Below are 18,161 nucleotides of genomic sequence, written 5' to 3'. Positions count from 1 at the left end.
GCACTAGAATAACACCAGCACAACACAGAAAACAAGGAACATGCATTAAGTAAACAGATCGATTGTGGTTCATGGTGTCTTTAATATAGACTTACAAAGTAAAACAAAGTGCATTATGCAAGTTTTGAAAAAAAAAATATATATTTTTCTGGAGAATCATGCAAACCTCCAGCAGTCTGACAATATGACAGCATGAAAGCAAAAGTGCCTCAGGCTGAAATAAAGCATTACTGAAATATGCATGAGACAAAGGCGAAAGATCAATGATTATGTTTTTGGAATTGATCTTGAGGAGCTAAAATGACCATTGCTTTCTCTAATTATATCTGTGTACAGTTAAACTGAAAAACATACTCTATTACCAGTGGCTTAAGCAAAATCAGACTTGACTAACATAGGGTCAAAATGGATGAATGAATGGACGTTCAAAAGCTTTCACTGTTGCAGATGATAAATGCATTTCTACAATAACTGAATGGATGGATAGATGGATATACTTTTTCATACAGTGTCAGTTGTATACAAGCCCCTGGGCAGGATGCTTACATTTTAATGGATCATTTTTGGTTGTCTTTAAGAGTTAATGTTAACCGCACATGGTAAGACCATCTCAAAAGCTCACAGATTTGCAAGATATCTGTGTGTGTGGGAGTGGTATGTGTCCAGAATTCTTACCGAAGCCTTAATTTGTTTAGAGCTTTTTGATAAACAGCTGCTACACTACAACTTTCTATCACCCACCCACAGCCTCGCCGACAACACTGTTTTACAAAAGTTTCACAAAAGTTTTACAAAGGAGTGATGATGGCAGTGGGTCAAGTTGTCCTTATAGGCTACTGCTTCTATACTTCTGCTGGAATGATGAATCCTGCACAGACCAGTATCAGTGGCATGATGTGATCTTCTCCACTGCAGCCGTCCATGAAAATCATGCAATTAGTTTGCATTTATATTGTATCTTGAAGTCAGAGCACTTACTGTATGGTACGATCAAGAACTCAGAATCTAGAATTGATGATTAACAAGATGATTTGGAGGTGGCAGGCCAGTTAATTGGTCCCTGTGGCTATCATGCTTTTCAGGAGTTAATTGGTCCCTGTGGCTCAGGGTCAAAATCAGTGACATAGACGTTAATCAGGGTTTTTAATCAGCCTTTGGTGCAGTTCAATTACCCAAACTCCACTATAAAAAAACAATAAACCTCTTACTTTCAGAACCATTCTGAACTATGCAGGCCATAAATGGCAGGATGGGGTGGTAAACTTTTCCTTTAAACAGATTCCTACAAGTAATGAGAGCTCAATCACTGATTGTATTCGTCTCAACAGAATTGACACATTTACAACAAGTGATTAATCATTATTGGTTGTACACCATGAATATGCAATGCCTGTATGCAAATACAGTCTTGCACCCTCTGATTCCAACATGTCTTCCAATGTATTTTTATTTCTCTGCACTTCAGGACAATGTCAACAATCACAGTTACTGATTACATACATGCCACCTATATGTCACATCTAAGTCACTATGTGCACAAGTGGAGCATATTATGGGGAGCACTGCCTGTGAGAAAGGTGTTTTACATTCTTAAAAATAAAGGTTTCTAAAATGGGGGTTTGCAGCAAATGCATGGTAGAATCACACTGGGTTCCTCAAATTGAACACTTCTTAAGAGTTCTTGTGAAGAACACTTGTGTTTTACTTTCTTAAAAATAAAGGTTTTGTCCCAATATGTATGTTTTAAGGGGGGGGGGGGGGGTTTTCTTTTGTACACCCATTAGGTACACATGGGACCTCCACCTAATGGCGTGTGTTAATGATACACTCTATAAACTTATAAATCCTGGTCAAAAACCTGTGTTATATATGCCCTTCTCTTCTTTCGCCAGTTGTGAATACTGGAGAATATGTAGGGTACCCCGAGGTTGACTCTTAAAAAAGTCCTACACACCCAAAGCCGAAAACCTAATTATTCTACGCATCACGTGGTTCTCAGCGCTCCCGGTATTTATAATTTCTTTTACAACGCGAGCAAATCCAACTTGTTGAAACGTCGAGGTGTAACTGTGGTTCCAGACCATATACGGGCCATTATCTCAGGTCTAAAATAATTCCCTAGTTTGCGGGTTGGGTGTTAACTAGTAGGTTTTTGTTTTTTTTTTTTTTTGGTAATTATTATATATTGTGGTTAAGTATGTGGTTTAGTTGTTATTGTATATGTTGTTCATTGCTGTTGTATATGTGTTTTAGCCTATCCCTGGATTTAAAGACGCATTTAAAAGCTACAAGAATTGTAAATTACCCCATTTCCTTTTCTGTCATTTCACGTGATGTTATTGAACAAACATTATTATGGACTGTCGGGATAAATCCTAGACAATTAGGATCATACAATCCATTACACTGTCGACAACTTGAATATGTGACATCACACTTAAGTAGCTTATAGTCATAAGGGCAGAACCATTTTATGCTAGGCTATTTGTTTGGTGACCCCTCAGCGCAATTGTGGCGTGCTGTGTTGAAAACACAGAGTTGATTAAAAGGGTCAAATGATACTAAAAAACTTGTTTTTTTTGAAACGTAGTGCTCCAATCCCTCGTGCCTTCTGGGTTCCCGTGCGTGTGGTCATTTATGAAAAGGCTCTGACCACTCACCATACTGCTTTCCTCACTCCCCGCTTAGAAACGCCTATATGATCTCAGGTGCAGTCAGCCCGTGACGAGGCTAAGTTTCTCACTCGTGTCCACGCTTAGCGTCGGGAACATCACTTCACAATACGCGCAATGCGGAACAATGGGGGAGATATAAAGTGGGAGGCAAATGCGAAATATCCTTAGGCCTGGTATGGCTGTCCCCCCGAGTGGAAGTGGTAAGGAACCAGGGATACTGTGCCAGTGGCGCATTGAAGGTCAGCAGGGTGAACCGGCGGTCCGAGGAGGTAGCGAAGCTCAGGAACTTGACATCCACGCTTCCTTCTCCACGGCGGGCATACCGTTGTTCGGGTCGGGGAGTTCGCTAATATAAGATCCCCTCGCCGTCCTGGAGCCTGGAGACTGAACGGCCCACCCGGGTGTCTGAGCCGTCGGTTTTCTGTTGGACTGCTCGTGGGAGGGCTTGGTGTGCCTCTCCCGCTTCGTACTCCTGACCTTCTCGGTTGCTTCCTAGTATTCCGGGCAAGAGGCTAATGAAGGAGAAGTTAGGGATACAAACAACCGTACTCCGCCCACCCCGCGCTCTTGTAGTGGGCCCCGCGCGTGCCGAGAGTTTCACAGCGCGAGGCCGCGACCCACCAGAAGCCACTTGCCCCGATTTCCGGGGTTGGACGGCGCCCGGCGAGTTCCCGCTCCGGGATCCCGCTCCCATATGCTCCTCACAATTCCCCTCGTCCGATGGTCTGGATTTAAACAACATGGCCTCTTTGCCCCGTGCAGGCAAACCCATTTAGAAGGCTCGTTGCTTGGCATCTTAGAAGATGTCTAAATTATTCCCTCCCATGTGTGTGCTGGGTGTGGGTGCAACTATAGACTCCAGCGCGCACGGATTTAATTAATTCATTTGATGTTATTGAACAATAACTGAACATCGGTCCGCTAACTAACTCCTGTGCAGTTCGGGACGTCGTGCTGGAACGGTGCGGCTCCTGGCGGATAAACTGACCTGGATCCGTGCATCATACAGTATCGAGACCTTTCAACAGCTGGATATTAACTTTATACGGGTCGCTGTGTACCGTTTTCATAAGTCTGATTGACGTGTGAACTCCCGTGGTTGGGCGGCGTTAAGAACTTGGACAGGGCTGTGCATGACAATGGTGTAGTGTGGTCCGACAGATGCATCATAAATGACAAAACAACAGGCTTAAATTAAAGAGCTTCCATAAATATTCTCAAAGAATTTGATAACACTGTACAAATATCCATTTAAAAGGACCAGAATGACACCATTAGAATAAATATCTTTTAAAAATGATCATAATGACATTGATTACTTTTATTATGTATTAATAAAAGATGATTCTGTGTTTGTGTTCCACTGACAAAATTCAGTCCCACAGCTTGCACGTAACAGTTACCGCTTGACCATTCTCGCTGGCATGGAAGCATCCGATCCGTTGCGCGTGTTCGTGAGCGCCGAGGTGGCCACCATCGGTGTTGGGCATGGGCTGAGTCCACCGTTTGGACTTTGCTTCGCGGTACCCCACAGCAACGTATTTTCTCCCCATTCGCTGCGCGGTGGACAAACCAGTAAAGCAGGCCGTTTTGGACAACGAAATGGGTGAGTGGGTGGGGAGCCGGTTTTAATCCTCTCACTTCCGCACCCGAACCCTCATGAGACCAGCATGGCTTGAGGCGTTCGTTGTTCCTGTGCCGCGCTGCTCGTTGGCGAGTGTTTCCCCCTACCGCTATCTGCTGAGAAGACCTCAAAGAACAGGTTAGAATTTTGGGAGGGGGACTCCCGCCTCGCGAAGCTGTCCGATGTCAGCAGCAGCGGGGCGTCGGCCGATGGCGGCCTTGCTGATCTTCCTGCGTCGGCGGGTCCCCGGCCCGGGCTAGCAGGCTGTGTGCTGGAGGTGAGGAGCTGATCAAACCCCGTGCCAATCCCGGCCGAGGAGAACGGGTACGTAGGTCCTTTAAGATTCCCACTTCGACGGGCCAGGAACCAGGTGTCGCGGTGGTGGTGGTGATGGCACTCGCCGTGCGGTACATGCCCTGGTCTCCCCGTGCACGCACGTTATCGCCATCCGGGCTCTGGAACCGGTTCCTGGCGCGGAAGGACAGGTGGTTGTATCAGGCTTACCCGCGCCCGAGTCGAGGAGGGCGATATGAACGGCCGGCCATTGGATGTGCACCTCGGCTCGCGGTGCCTAACGGGGGCGGCGGGTTGTGCACTGAACAGCCTGCTAGCTCATATCCGTCCGGGGGAAGCGCGGCGGCTCGTGTGGCATCGGTTCGTCCTGGGGGCCGGGAAACCGCAGGCACTGCTCACGGGTCGCTGGGTGTGCCTAGCGGACGAGCGTACGCTCCTGGACCACCCTTCGGGGGAAAGGCGGCGGCTCGCTCCCCTACCTCCGGTGTGGGCGGCCTCCGTCCAGCTCAATGGCCTCCACGAGACTCGTCGAGATCGGTGGGATTCTCATGCCAGCCGCCTGCCTCAAGGCGCGCGGGGGGGGGGCGCGGAGGAGCTTCAGTCGATCACCACAACGCTCAGCTACCTTGTGTGCGGAGGGAACCCCTGTCAACAGCCAATGTGTGGGGCCAACCGGTAGTTCTGCCTCGCTGGGCGCACTGAGGGGGCTGTCGAATGGCTCGATATGCCCAGTCATGGAAACTGCTGCGCCGCACAGAATTGGGGAGCAGGGAACACTCGGCTCAGGATTTCCTTTTTCACCTCTCATAGTCCCGGCTTCTCTCGCCGTCATGGTGAAATACGCCCGCTGCGCTTCCCACGGTCAGCAGGCGTGGGCGAGGAAGTCTGGCCCACTCGTCTCTGGCCATGCCTCCCGGATCGCGGTGGCCTCAAACATTTGCATATACATCTCCACATCGGCGTGCGCTGTTCAGTCGCGGCATCAGCTGTACGGGCTTGGACACGGGGTCAGGCAGCGGCGTGCCGGTGGGCGGCGGTGCGGAGGGCGGCGAGCCTCGCGTTTCGGCGTACGTCCTTTGACGTGAGGCATGTGCTCCATTTATTTGCTGCTGGCGGATTGCTCACCTCGGTGAGTGTGTTTAAGCATGTTCTTCCATGCCGGGGGGAGGAGCGTAAAGCCGCCTGTGCGAAACAGAAGCAGAGAGGGAAATGAATCAAAAAACCAAATGTCAACACCCCCCCAACAAAAAAAAAGAAAAACAAATGGGTTGACGGTGACTGTGACCTCAGGGGTCGGTTGTCGGGTGTTCACCTCACACTATGCCCGCATTCTCCACCAGTGTGGCAGAGGTGAGGAACGTACACGCAAGCGACGGACAGAGAACACCAATCCCCGAAGGGTGGATTTTATTGATAACTTTGTGCTCTGGAGTGACGGACGGTTGCTCTCCGTAGTGTGCTCCAACTCCCTCGTGCTCTCTGGGTCTTGAGTGGTGGATCCCGTTGCGGTGCTCCCTGGTGGGGGCTGACGGTCACACGCTGCTCTCTGTGACAGAGGAGGAAAGAGTTAGGCTCTGTGTCGGGAGACATTGCTCCCCATACTGCTTTTCCTCCCCGGCTGAAGTAGACGCCCTCTTCATGCAGCTGCAGGTGCGGCCGCTCAGCCCGTGACGAGCTAGTGCCGTGTGATTCCACTGTGTTGCCAGGGCGACGCTGACGAGCCGCTGCGGGACACACGATCACAATATAATAGATATATATATATATATAAATGATATCATATATAATATATATCTATATATATATATCATTATTTTGATTTCTTTTGCACCCTCAGATTGCAGATTTTCAAATAGTTGTATCCCAGCCAAATATTGGCCTATCCTAACAAACCATAGGCTACATCAATGAAATGCTTATTTATTCAGATCATTTACTAAATAAAAAAAAAAAAAAAGACTGTTATGACTGTTTTTGTGGTCCAGGGTCACATATAACGATTTAGAAGAAGTTAATGAATATAAAAAAACAAATAAGATGGATTTTTGCTCTGGTCTTGAATACACATTTATTGCTTTGTACAAATAATATGTACACATTGTAGACAGAACATTTAAGGCCTCCAACCTGTAAAGTTAAATTAGATCGGCAAATGGAAAATCTAAATATGAAATGACTGACTGTTCTTTTTAAAATAAACACAATACCTTCTGTTTAACCTATTGAATATATTTTCTATTCAATACCTATTGACATTCTAACAAATCCATTTGAATTTGCATTTGAAAAAAAACAATATTGATAAGCTAAAAAAAACCATTCAGGCAATTTTACATTCATGGAAATCACTGAAACAGATGAAGATACAGTGATGGCCTTGTTGGTATTTGTTGTTTTGAAAATGCTTCATTGAAGTTTCCTCAGTTGAAGCCCTAAAAGGATTTGCATGGGGGATTTAACAAGTGTGTGGTTTCCTCAACTGTCTAAACAGCCTTAAGCATTTTTCTAAAACCGTTAAATTTGCTGCATTGGTTTCAAGTTAGGAGAGACCTGTTAGGAAAAAAAACAACAACAACAGGACAATAAGCAGAAGTCAAAATTATGACCTTGTATTCTAGCTTATACTGTTAGTTTTCATTCAAGTAAGTATTAGAGGGTTTTGTGTGTAGTAAAATATCACAGTGGGCTATATTACATACAGTATGGTGCAAAGTGTTCAATATTATTATGCGCTTCTGTAATTCAATTGTTTCATTCACCTCAAAGTCAGTCCCTGTGCATTTCTTAATGTCATCTGGTGTCAGACCCTCCCAAACCTCAATCAGGGTTAAACCTTTGTCCTTGTCCACATCGAATACCGCCTGGAGAAGAAAGGAAATCCAATGTGACCAGGACAGAAGTGCCATCAAATGTGCAGCCATGTGTAAGTGAACTCTTCTGACCTTGAGGATGTGGTCAGATGAGGTAGAGAAAGGCAATGTGGTGAAAAAAAGCACAGAAAAAGGCACTTGATAAAATGAAAACGATGCATCCAGAAAGTCTAAGAGAACACACTGGAAAAATTAGAATATGAACCTGCCAATCATTAGTGCAGATTTTGGCATTTCTTTTATTGTGTTTGTTCAGCTTGCAGTGATTAAATGGGCTCAAAACAGGTGAGCACATCATTAACATAACTTTTTATTCTACTATTGTAACAGTAATACAATACATAATACACAATGTTGTTTTGTTGTTTAATAGTGATATTTTGTTAGTCTTGTTATGTACGTGATTTGGTTCACAATGACCTGCAAGAGGTCAAGTGCATGCACTGTGCATGCTAAAGGTCATTACTGAACCAAAAGGGATACTTTACTTTTTTTGCGCAAAGAAAACAAAAATAACGACTTTATTCAGCAATTTGTCTCCTACGCGTCACCCTATAGCGGCATTATGGAGAGTATCACATATGTAAACAACGTATGCTGTTCTGTGTCAGAAGCACCGTATGCAAATATGCTGTTTACATTGTTTAAGCTTTGATCTGAATGTAAACAACGTATCCACTTACATACGTTGTTTACGTATGTGATACTCTCCATAATGGTGCTATAGGGTGACGCAGAGGAGACAAATTGTTGAAAAAAGTCGTTATTTTTGTTTTCTTTGCACACAAAAAGTATTCTTGTAGCGTCGTAAAATTACAGTTGAACCACTGATGTCACATGGACTATTTTACTGATATCCTTGATACGTTTCTCAGCCTTGATTGTGTTAGGATCCTTGCTGTCATTGGGAGGGTCAGAGAGCTCTTGGAATGCATCAAAAATATCTTAATTTGTGTTCCAAAGATGAACGAAGGACTTACGGGTTTGGGACGACAAGAGGATGAGTAATTAATGACAGAATTTTAATTTTTGGGTGAACTATCCCTTTAATGTTCAATGTGACCCAGATCTAATGTTGCCTTAGTCTCATTTCACCCAATACCTATGGAGCACAACCTGCCATAAGCAGCACACTTGCTGTTGCTTTGCCTTGGGCCTGCTGTCTCTGCATCCTCTCTTCCACCTGAATGAGCCTCTAATTGCTGGAGGATTTGCTTGGATGTGTAACAATGTAGGCGACAGGATTAATCTACCTGCCAGAGTACAAAAAATGTTTCTCCCCTCAGAGATATTGTACTGCATGCTTGTTTATTTTTTTTCTACAATCGGGGGAAAGTGAATTGAACAGTCAAACATGGCAAGATGGATGGCATAATCACATCACAGCTTGCCAGCAATATTTATATAAAACTTCCAGCGCTGGAGATATGCGTGCTGCTGAGATGACAAGTTGGAAATTGGCTCAGAAAGCCATTCTTGGATTCATATGCATTCTAGGAAGCAAGGATGTTTGCCCTGTATTGGTTCTATTTCTAAGATAACACCTCATAATGAAAGCATCTTATCATAAAAATAAGTCCATGAACTAACATATGAACCACATACGTTAAGTTTGATTCTCTGGCTCTAACAGTTGCTCTTTTTTTGTTAATATTTTTGTGAGAGGTTCGTAAAAGCAGCTTAAACCTTGTGTTTTTTGAGTGACTGTCTATATGTTTAATCTTAGTGTTGTGTAGTGCCTCAAAATAATACTAGTAATTTCAAAATTAATATCACTGAAACTTGGTATTATTGAGTTTCAATTTCAATTAGTTATTACTTAAAGCATTAGGAAGCACAAACTAACAATGAAAAATACTTTTAGAGCATTTATTAATTTTAGTTAATGATAATTTCTACATTTATTAAAACATTTCAAATATTTCAAAGTGCTGTATTATAAATAAAACATATTATAAACAGATAAATATACATTATTGTTCAAAAGTCTGTCTCATTAAATTGATTAAATGTGCCATTTAAGACACCTATAATGTAAAAACAAATTGTCAAAAATGCTTTTCTTTTAATATTCCATACATCAAAGAATCCTTGAAAAAATACACTATATTTTTTACAAAAACATTTTTTCCTTCCTTTTTTTCATATACCGTTTTTTTATTATTTGAAGAATGTTCTTAAGTTGAAATTGTATTCAGTTCCTTATAATAAATTCTAATAAGATTAAACAAAGCTACCAAGTATCAAGGAGATACTTGAATGCTGAAATGTTTCTTGAGCTATTAAAATGGCCTTGGGGTCTTGAAGAACATGAGGGTTAAAGAGCCGAAAGGTTCTTCTTACAAGCGAAGTTAAAGCTCAGCTTGTTAGCCTGACAGACAGGGGTTGTGTTGAACAGCAGGGTAGCATGACAAACACAGGCTGAACAGAAGGTGGTGGCAGTGTAGCTGGAGAGGTCTAACCTTTCCGAATGTTGACAGAATCCTTTCATTGGAAACCACGGTGTGTAATTGTTACAAAAGCAGATGCTGGCAAAGCATACAAAGAGAAACAGAAGACTAACAGGTAAGGAGTGGAGAAAGACTGCGGTGTATACAGTCCAGTGACACTGTTGGCGAGGCGAGAGGTCGGCTCAACAAGTGCCAGCAGCAGTCCATAAAAACCAGCAGCTGTATGAACAGCCGCAGCAGTCAAGAGCCCCTGAAGCTGAACCATCTAGTAAGGTTCTTTGATGAGACTACAGCAAATCCTTAGTCTCCAACACCCAGCTCTCCAAATACAGGCCATGTGGCAGGGCTGATAATATTATTAAGTACAGCATTCACATTAAGTAGCTCTGGGTTTGACAAAAAAAAAAAACGTCGTTGTTTTGTAATGTCGCTCCGATCAATTTTGATTAGGGCTGGGCCCAATAATTGGATTTCCATTTTCCACTGCTTATGTGCAGTGTCATAACAATTCGTCATGTCTCCTTATGTCTTTGCACACGCGTTAAGAGAAGAGAGCAAAGCCATTTTCACAGCTTTTCCGAGGCTGTTCAAAAGTTTTATCCGAGGCTGATTTGGTATATTGATGAAGTGATAAGCTGCAGAGTCTGGTTAGACATGGTGTGGGCTGTTGATTAAAGTAGTCTCCTATGTTAAAAAGGTAAAATCAATGGCTCTTGTAAATCAAAACCCACCTTTTCTGTGATTATACGGTCCACACACTGTTTTCCGGTCAGAGGCAGATTGCACTTCTCCAGAATCTTGTGTTTGTCACCCTAGAAAATATGTAACAAAACAAAAGACTATAAAATATAATGTAGAATATTTAAAATATGCTGTGTTTCATTAGCACAAGAAAACAAGGAATTCAAAAAATAAAAGGTCTTTTGACCCATATTAGTTTTAATATATTCTATTAGAATTATAATTTGTATTAATACATATTATTGAGGACTGTCTGAGGGTTGGATGATTTAGTAACTAATTTCAATTTAATTCATTAATTTGAAACTGAATTACCAAGACCCATAAGACTTGGATCTATTTATCCTCTTAAATGCAGTACAATGTTTGATTAAATGTACTTCTGTAAATTATATATACATGAAATTATATTATAACATGAATATGAATACATATGAATATGAATGTGAATAAGTGAATATTCATTACAATGGAGCATTCTGGTGTTCATCCATGAAATAACGTAATACAGTAATATTATAAATAATATAATATTTGACAATATTATAATATATATTTAATATATTATATGAAATGAATTATTAGTGATTAATAATATAACAATAAGTAGTAATAGTAGTAATATTCTAAATAATATAAGTAATATAATTTCATACATATGATATTAAATATAATTTATTTACAATAAATATTAAATATGCATACATATTTAATATTTAATATTTATTTAATATTTGTTATATTCAAGTATGATCATTTCTACTTTTTATAAATTTTAATTAAAATTTTAATTGCATGGTTTATCTAGATTCAGGAACGGCAAGTTAAAAAGGCACTCTAAATGAAATGCTGAATGGTGCACAACCCGTCATCTATCAGCCCATGGGTACAGAAAACACTCTAAGCTAGCTGTGTTCATCATCAGGTGTACTGGATACGCTGGCCCTGCTGACTCCATGTGCTGTTGGATCAGGGCATAATAATTAGATAGCTAATGGTGGTTAACTCTACTCATGTCCAGAGAGTTCATCCCACCAGGGGCAGCCAGCTGGCCCTGTTAGCCTTCCTCCAGGCCAGCCACTGCCAGCATGAACAAAGCAAGGGCAGCATGTGAACCACAGCAGCCATGTCTTTCTATGCCCATCTCTCTTGTCTTTCACTCCATCTCTGTCTGGACCAATGTGATCTGAGTGGTGTGAAGGGAATTATGTCATCACTGTCATAACAGAGACTATTCACGACCCTGGAACAAATTTAAGCACATTTCACAGATGGGAACACTGAACTCTGACATAGATTGTTAAACAATGGTGTCATTTAGGTTTATAATAGGGGGTTTTGTTGATGGGCACAGCATAACATCCGAATCTATGTCTGTGTCTTTCTCTTTCTCTCTCGTTTTTTTTTTTTTTTATTTAGTGTTGCTTCTAGTTTTATTACAACAGCCTGCATTTCTCTCTCTCTTTTTTTTTTTTTATATAATATATATATATATATTAATATATATTTTTTAGTGTTGCTTCTAGTTTTATTACAACAGCCTGCATGAAGAATTTATATATATTAAAATAAATAGGGTTAATTAATAATTTTTTTTTTTTTTTATTAAATATGAATTTCTTTCTACTACATTCTATTTAAACTCTTCTTTGAATCTTCTTTTACAGCATGTAGTGAGTTGATCGACAAATTTCAAATGTGTGCACATACCACTAAAGCTGTACCTAAAGGACTTTTTCAAGGAACAGTAAAGAGCACCCTCTTGTCGTTTCAAAACCGTATGCTGTCAAAGGTTTTTGAAGAATCTTTACACAGCTCTTTCCATTAAATGACAGTTCATAGTGGCTGTCAAGCTACAAAAAGACACCACAAAAGCAGCAGAAAAAGTAGTCCATGTGACTCATGCAATATATTACAAAATCTTTTGAAGCCATAGAAAGCTATTATATATAGCTTCAAAATACTTGGTATGTAATGCACAAGCCAATTTCAGGATACTTTCATGATGTTTTCTTGTAGGAATGCATTGATATTAAAACTGTGGGCGATACTCTTAAGCCAATTATTGTTTTAATGGTCATTCAACTTAAAAATTCTATACAATTTTCTTTTTTTACAGTTAACTAAAACTAAAACCCTAAAAACTGTTACCTAAGCTAGCTGCCAAGGAAATATTTGTTATTTTCATTTAGTTTAATTTGCACTACTAAAATAACTAAACGTAAAAAAAAAAAAAAAAAAAAAAAAAATGGTACTGACGTTTAAAGAAATTACTAAAAATTTCTAAAAATATCTACAACTGTAAAAGCAGAAAACAAAATAAATAAACTAAAATAATACTGGTCTAAATTGATCAAAAATGAAACCTAAAAAATACATAATCTCTCTGATATCAGCCAAAAACCAAAGGGTAATGATATGATGTGCATCCCTAGTTTTTTTTTGTTTTTGTTTTTTTGTGCTGTTTGGAGCAAAATATTTATTTTTAAGTTTTTCACAAAAAAAAATGTGATGTTTGGAGAAAAATATAAAAAAAAAAAAAAAAAAGGTTCCCCACTGATAAAATAACAGCATACAAATTTAGAAAAACATGAGGGTGAGTAAATAAATGACAGAATTTTAATTTTTGGGTAACTATCCTTTAAGATTGCTAAAACGTGTAGCATACACCATTGACACGGCGTGTATGCATTCCACTGTCTGCACAGCTGAAAGCTTCTCAGAATACTGATGTCTCTCCAACTGTCTGCTTAGGGAAAAGAGTTTCTGTCATTGGTGGTAATTATTGATTTCTTTCTTGGAGTGAGTGCCATGCAGTGTGACTCAATACGAATCTGTTCATTAAAACTGATTGATGCAATCATCACTTGCTTCTACATTTAAAACAAAACTACTTGGACGAATTACAAGAAACACTAAAGAAATACCTTCATTACATAATGCTCAACACAACTTATTCTGTTCATATACCATATCTTTGAGAGCTGATTTGCCATTGTCTCAAAAGAAAGAAACATCACTTATATTACTTTTTTAAGAAGCTTCCCAAAAAGTGCTGACATTTTTAAAAACCAGGGTATGAATTGGGATTTCAGGAGAGGGAAAAGTTTTCAAACTGAGTGGTGGATCTAGTGACTAGGGAAAAGTCATGGATGACATGGCTAAATATACAAATATGACACGAGTGCTCCTTGGTTCTAAAGTTCACTTTTAATAAGCCAAGCAACTTCTAATAATTATCCAATTAAAATTACTAACATACACTACTGTTCAAAAGTTAAAAATAAAAATTAAAGTAAAATATTGTGAAATACTATTAGAATTATTATTATAATTTAAAGTTTTCTAAAATGTAATTTATACATGTAATGGCAAAACTGAGAATTCAGCAGCCATTAGTCCAGGCTTTAGTGTCACATCCTTTAGAAATCATCCTAATAGCTGATTTGCTTTTCAAGAAACATTTCATATTATATTATTATTATATTTTTGCTGAATCCATGGTACATTTTTACAGGATTCTGTGATGAATAGACAATTCAGAATTTATTTGAAATATTTTGCGAAAACTGAACTGAAATACTGTCACTTCTGATCAGTTTAACTCAACCTTGATGAATAAAAAAAAATAAAAAAATAAAAAAAACAGAACAGTAGTGCAAATGTCGAAAACGGGTCAATTTTCATAGCATTTAATTTTTTTCATTTGCTACTAACTTTTTACAATTTTTGGTTACACTTTATTTTAAGGTCCTTGTTACAGTGTAATTATACATTTAATTACTGAGTACTATTAATGAACTACATATATTCACTATATGGTAAGTGTTACCTGTGTCATGAATCCGGTCTATGGACTTCCGTTTGTTCACCACCAGAGGTGACTATCTACCACATGGACTCTCATACAACACAGAATGTTACCCTGTGTACCTGTCACCCAGACTATTTCCCCTGTTTCATTTCAATGATTACCTTCTACCAATCACACAGACTATATAACACCTATTCACATGCTCTTCCGGGCAGACCATTGTAAGAATTTATCGCTCCTTAGTGATAGCTACTGTATGGAGCCATTCCTGGTATTTTATTCTTGTCAAGTCTCGCCTGTTTAGTCTAGTCGTGTTTTCAGGTATCTCGCCTGTCTTTGGATTATTCTGCCTTGCTCTGTTTGGACTCTGTTTGACCCTTGCCTGAACTATTGCCTGTGTTTCAAATTACCACTTTGGATTACCCTGTTTGGAGATTGTTCGCCAGAGACCCACCATGCCTGTTCACTGGACTACTCTTTTGTCTTGCCCATGATATGCCTGTTTGCCAGTGTCCGACCCTTGCCTGTTTTGAAACCACGTTGTAAAAAAAAAAAGCTCTGCAGATGAATCCAAACGCCTCTGTCATTATCTCCGTAACAACTTGCATGTAATTATGCATAATTTATTGTTATTATAATAGTAAGTACATGCAACATGTAACAAGGACACCTTAAAATAAAGTGCTACCAAAATATTTGTGTACTGGATCAAAATGGAATGAAATTTATTTTCTTATTTAAGGTCCCGGAACATCATTCTGGGTCATTCTGGCCCAATTCAACCACAGAACACTTTACCATCTGTCACTCCGCTTGTCTGCATTCCAGAACTATCTGCTACATGCAAAACTTGATCATTTGGCTTCTTTAGGAATTATTTTCATTAGCAGAGCACAAACAAACAAATGGCCATGTTGTGTCTGAAATGCAAATTATATAAAATTCTTGTTCTTGAGCAGCAGCTAACAAGCCAGTATAATGCAGTCTCATATGATTACACCTACCTTAGCAGAGTGCTCCATTGTAACAACCACTTTAGTTCCAGCACTGGCCACTAGATCCATAGCCCCTCCCATCCCCTTCACCATCTTACCCTGAAGGGAAACATACAAATAAAGATGTTGCAAGACATGAGCAACACATGCATGTAAATCAAAACACATTTTTATCATTACAAACACACAATATTTCAGGTTGTAGGAAACAACTGAGAACTAATTAAGCAATTCAAATGAAATCCTACAGTGGTCTATGTGTTTTAGGAGCACAGGAGAGCTCGGTCAGGTTTGTTTTGGAGGGGATCTGAAAGGGCATTGTTGCTAGGAAACCATAAACCAGATTACCGGTGGCTGGAGTCACTTAACAAAAGGGCCTTTTCAGTGACGTTTATTTTATTGGTTTTTTCCCCCAAACATGCTCGAATACAGACACATGCACAAACAAACTAGGCACATGGAGGCTAAGAAATCCGTGAGGAGTATAAGCTTGTTGTGTTCCATATAGATTTAGTTTCGCTCTTGAATGCATCTACACAATATTTCCTGCCATCCCTGAAGCAACACATTAAGTAAATGCCTAGATATTTTGCCATAATTTAGTTCCACTATGAAAAATGGAAACGGCCTTGACCGTTCATGCTTCCTGATCCCCCGTAGTGTCATTTTACAGGAATTTCCTAAATCTATTTTATAGGCTGCGGGAATTCATTTAAGAAAATGTCTTCTGCTGTTTTTCCAAGTATTGGGCTTGAGCTCAACCAGCATGATTTCCTTCAGTCTCCAACAGAGACAGTCGTACTTGAAATGCTTGAGTAGATTCTCAATAAAAAGAAGTGAACACGAATGGAATACTTAAAGTCTTGATGTTTTTTCTCTTCTACAGGTGTCTGCATTTTGTGCACACTCATGTATGGATATATTTTTTACAATATTATTTTTCAGGGTCTATTTATCTATGATAATGTCCTCAATACAGGCTTACGGAAAGTCATTCCTGTTTACTCTAAATGTGCTGGAGAAAACTTAGTTAAATTAAGGGGCCACACAGACATAATATGTCTAATTATGTATTAATATATAACAATTAGGGATGCACAATATTGTCCGAGTTGGATATTTAATTGTGGTAGGCCAAGATAACATTTCACTACTGTTTACTTGCATAGATTAGTTTTCTGTGTACAATTATGTTCATGATTTTAATGTGTGTTGTTATTATTTGAATTTAAATAATTGTTGTTATTTTTATTTAACTGAAACAAAGATGAAATATAATAAAATATAAGAATTAGATGAAAACTTAAAGGGATACTCCATCGCAAAATGAAAATTTTGTCATTAATCACTTACCCCCATGTCGTTCCAAACCAGTAAAAGCTTTGTTCATCTTCGGAACATAATTTAAGATATTTTGGATGAAAACAGGGAGGCTTGAGACTTATATATTTGGCAGTCTATGGGACAGTCTCAAGCCTCCCTGTTTTCATCTAAAATATCTTAAATTGTGTTCTGAAGATGAACAAAGCTTTTACAGGTTTGGAACGACATGGGGGTAAGTAATTAATCACAAAATTTTCATTTTGGGATGGAGTAACCTTGACAAATTACTGAAATAAGTTGGAGTACTAAAATTACTAAAAATAAAACTAGAAATAAATTAAAGAGTATTTCTGCCTTGATGTTTTTAAATGTTCATAAATGTTTTTAAATGTTAATAATTTAACACTGATTTCAAATACATAAATAATACTAATTTATAAATGATTTAAATAATTGTTTAATATGTTGATTAAGTAGTATAAATTGTTGATTTTTGTCACATTTATAGTCAATTTTTTGCTCAATGGTTGACTGACAGGTCAGTAGCATAGACTGTATAAAAACATGGACGTAGTGTCTGTGACGTCACCCATAGACTCCTGAAGAGCGTTTTTGAAGCACAAAGTGTGCAGAGCAGGCTGTCGCCATCTTGGCAGCGCGTCACCGTGCGACTCTCCCGGATAATCGAAAATGGGCAAAAAGGCGGGAGCTGGTTGCTGAAGCCACGCCCACCTAGCCCGACGTTATTGTCAGCAGCGCCAATCCACCTGTCACTCAAGTGGCCACGCCCTTAATTATGCAGAACTTTAAGGCTTAATATAATTTAAACGGATGAGTTTTAAAAAATTCACCCTCTCACAGTTGTCATGAAGGGCAAAATTAGCTATATAGACCAAAATAATTTTTTGAACCAGGCTGTAAACATGTTTTTCTGCTGTAAAGTTGGGCATTTTAACATGGGGAGTCTGGGAAGTCTATGGGACTGACTCCCTTTTGCAGCCAGCCTCAAGCGGCCAGTCGAGGAATTACAGTTTTAGTCACTTCCTTGTTGGCGTCACGAGAGAGAGCGGGAGGTTGCCGCTCGGTCAGTAGACAGTCCTTCAATGTCCTTCAGATGTGTGTGGTTTATGTCACAAGCTCAATGTGGTTTTTAACATTCAATATTTCTTTAACTGGCACATTTTGTTATATTTGTCTTTTTATTAAAGCAATTAAAAACTCATTTTATTTCCAAATTAATTTTAAGCAGTAATAATAACTGCAATCCAATTGTGACACTGTATATTATTCACTGAAATAAGTCTTGAGGTAGTTGCTGTTGCCGACCCTACATATGGCTTTCCTACAACTTAATAACAATAGAAAAAATGTATTG

The 18,161-nt window shown here is 39.5% G+C and overlaps 1 protein-coding gene across 2 annotated transcripts in view; it reads right to left on the bottom strand.

Moving 5' to 3' along the window:
• Positions 1–6,642: 6,642 nt before the first annotated feature.
• LOC109094825 (succinyl-CoA:3-ketoacid coenzyme A transferase 1, mitochondrial-like) overlaps positions 6,643–18,161 on the bottom strand; it is a 41,193-nt gene continuing 29,674 nt past the window's right edge. For both annotated transcript variants that reach the window (XM_042729947.1, XM_042729948.1), the window contains exons 14-17: positions 15,473–15,562; positions 10,645–10,725; positions 7,353–7,454; positions 6,643–7,143 (exon numbers count right to left, since the gene is read on the bottom strand). In XM_042729947.1, the coding sequence (XP_042585881.1) occupies positions 7,108–7,143; positions 7,353–7,454; positions 10,645–10,725; positions 15,473–15,562 (309 nt within the window). In that variant the 3' untranslated portion in view covers positions 6,643–7,107. The remainder of the gene's footprint in view (positions 7,144–7,352; positions 7,455–10,644; positions 10,726–15,472; positions 15,563–18,161) is intronic.

This window comes from Cyprinus carpio, chromosome B8 (genome assembly GCF_018340385.1).
Source record: "Cyprinus carpio isolate SPL01 chromosome B8, ASM1834038v1, whole genome shotgun sequence".
NCBI classification, from domain to species: domain Eukaryota; kingdom Metazoa; phylum Chordata; class Actinopteri; order Cypriniformes; family Cyprinidae; genus Cyprinus; species Cyprinus carpio.
Note: the sequence above shows the minus strand (reverse complement) of the source record. Positions and strands in the feature narration are given on the sequence as shown.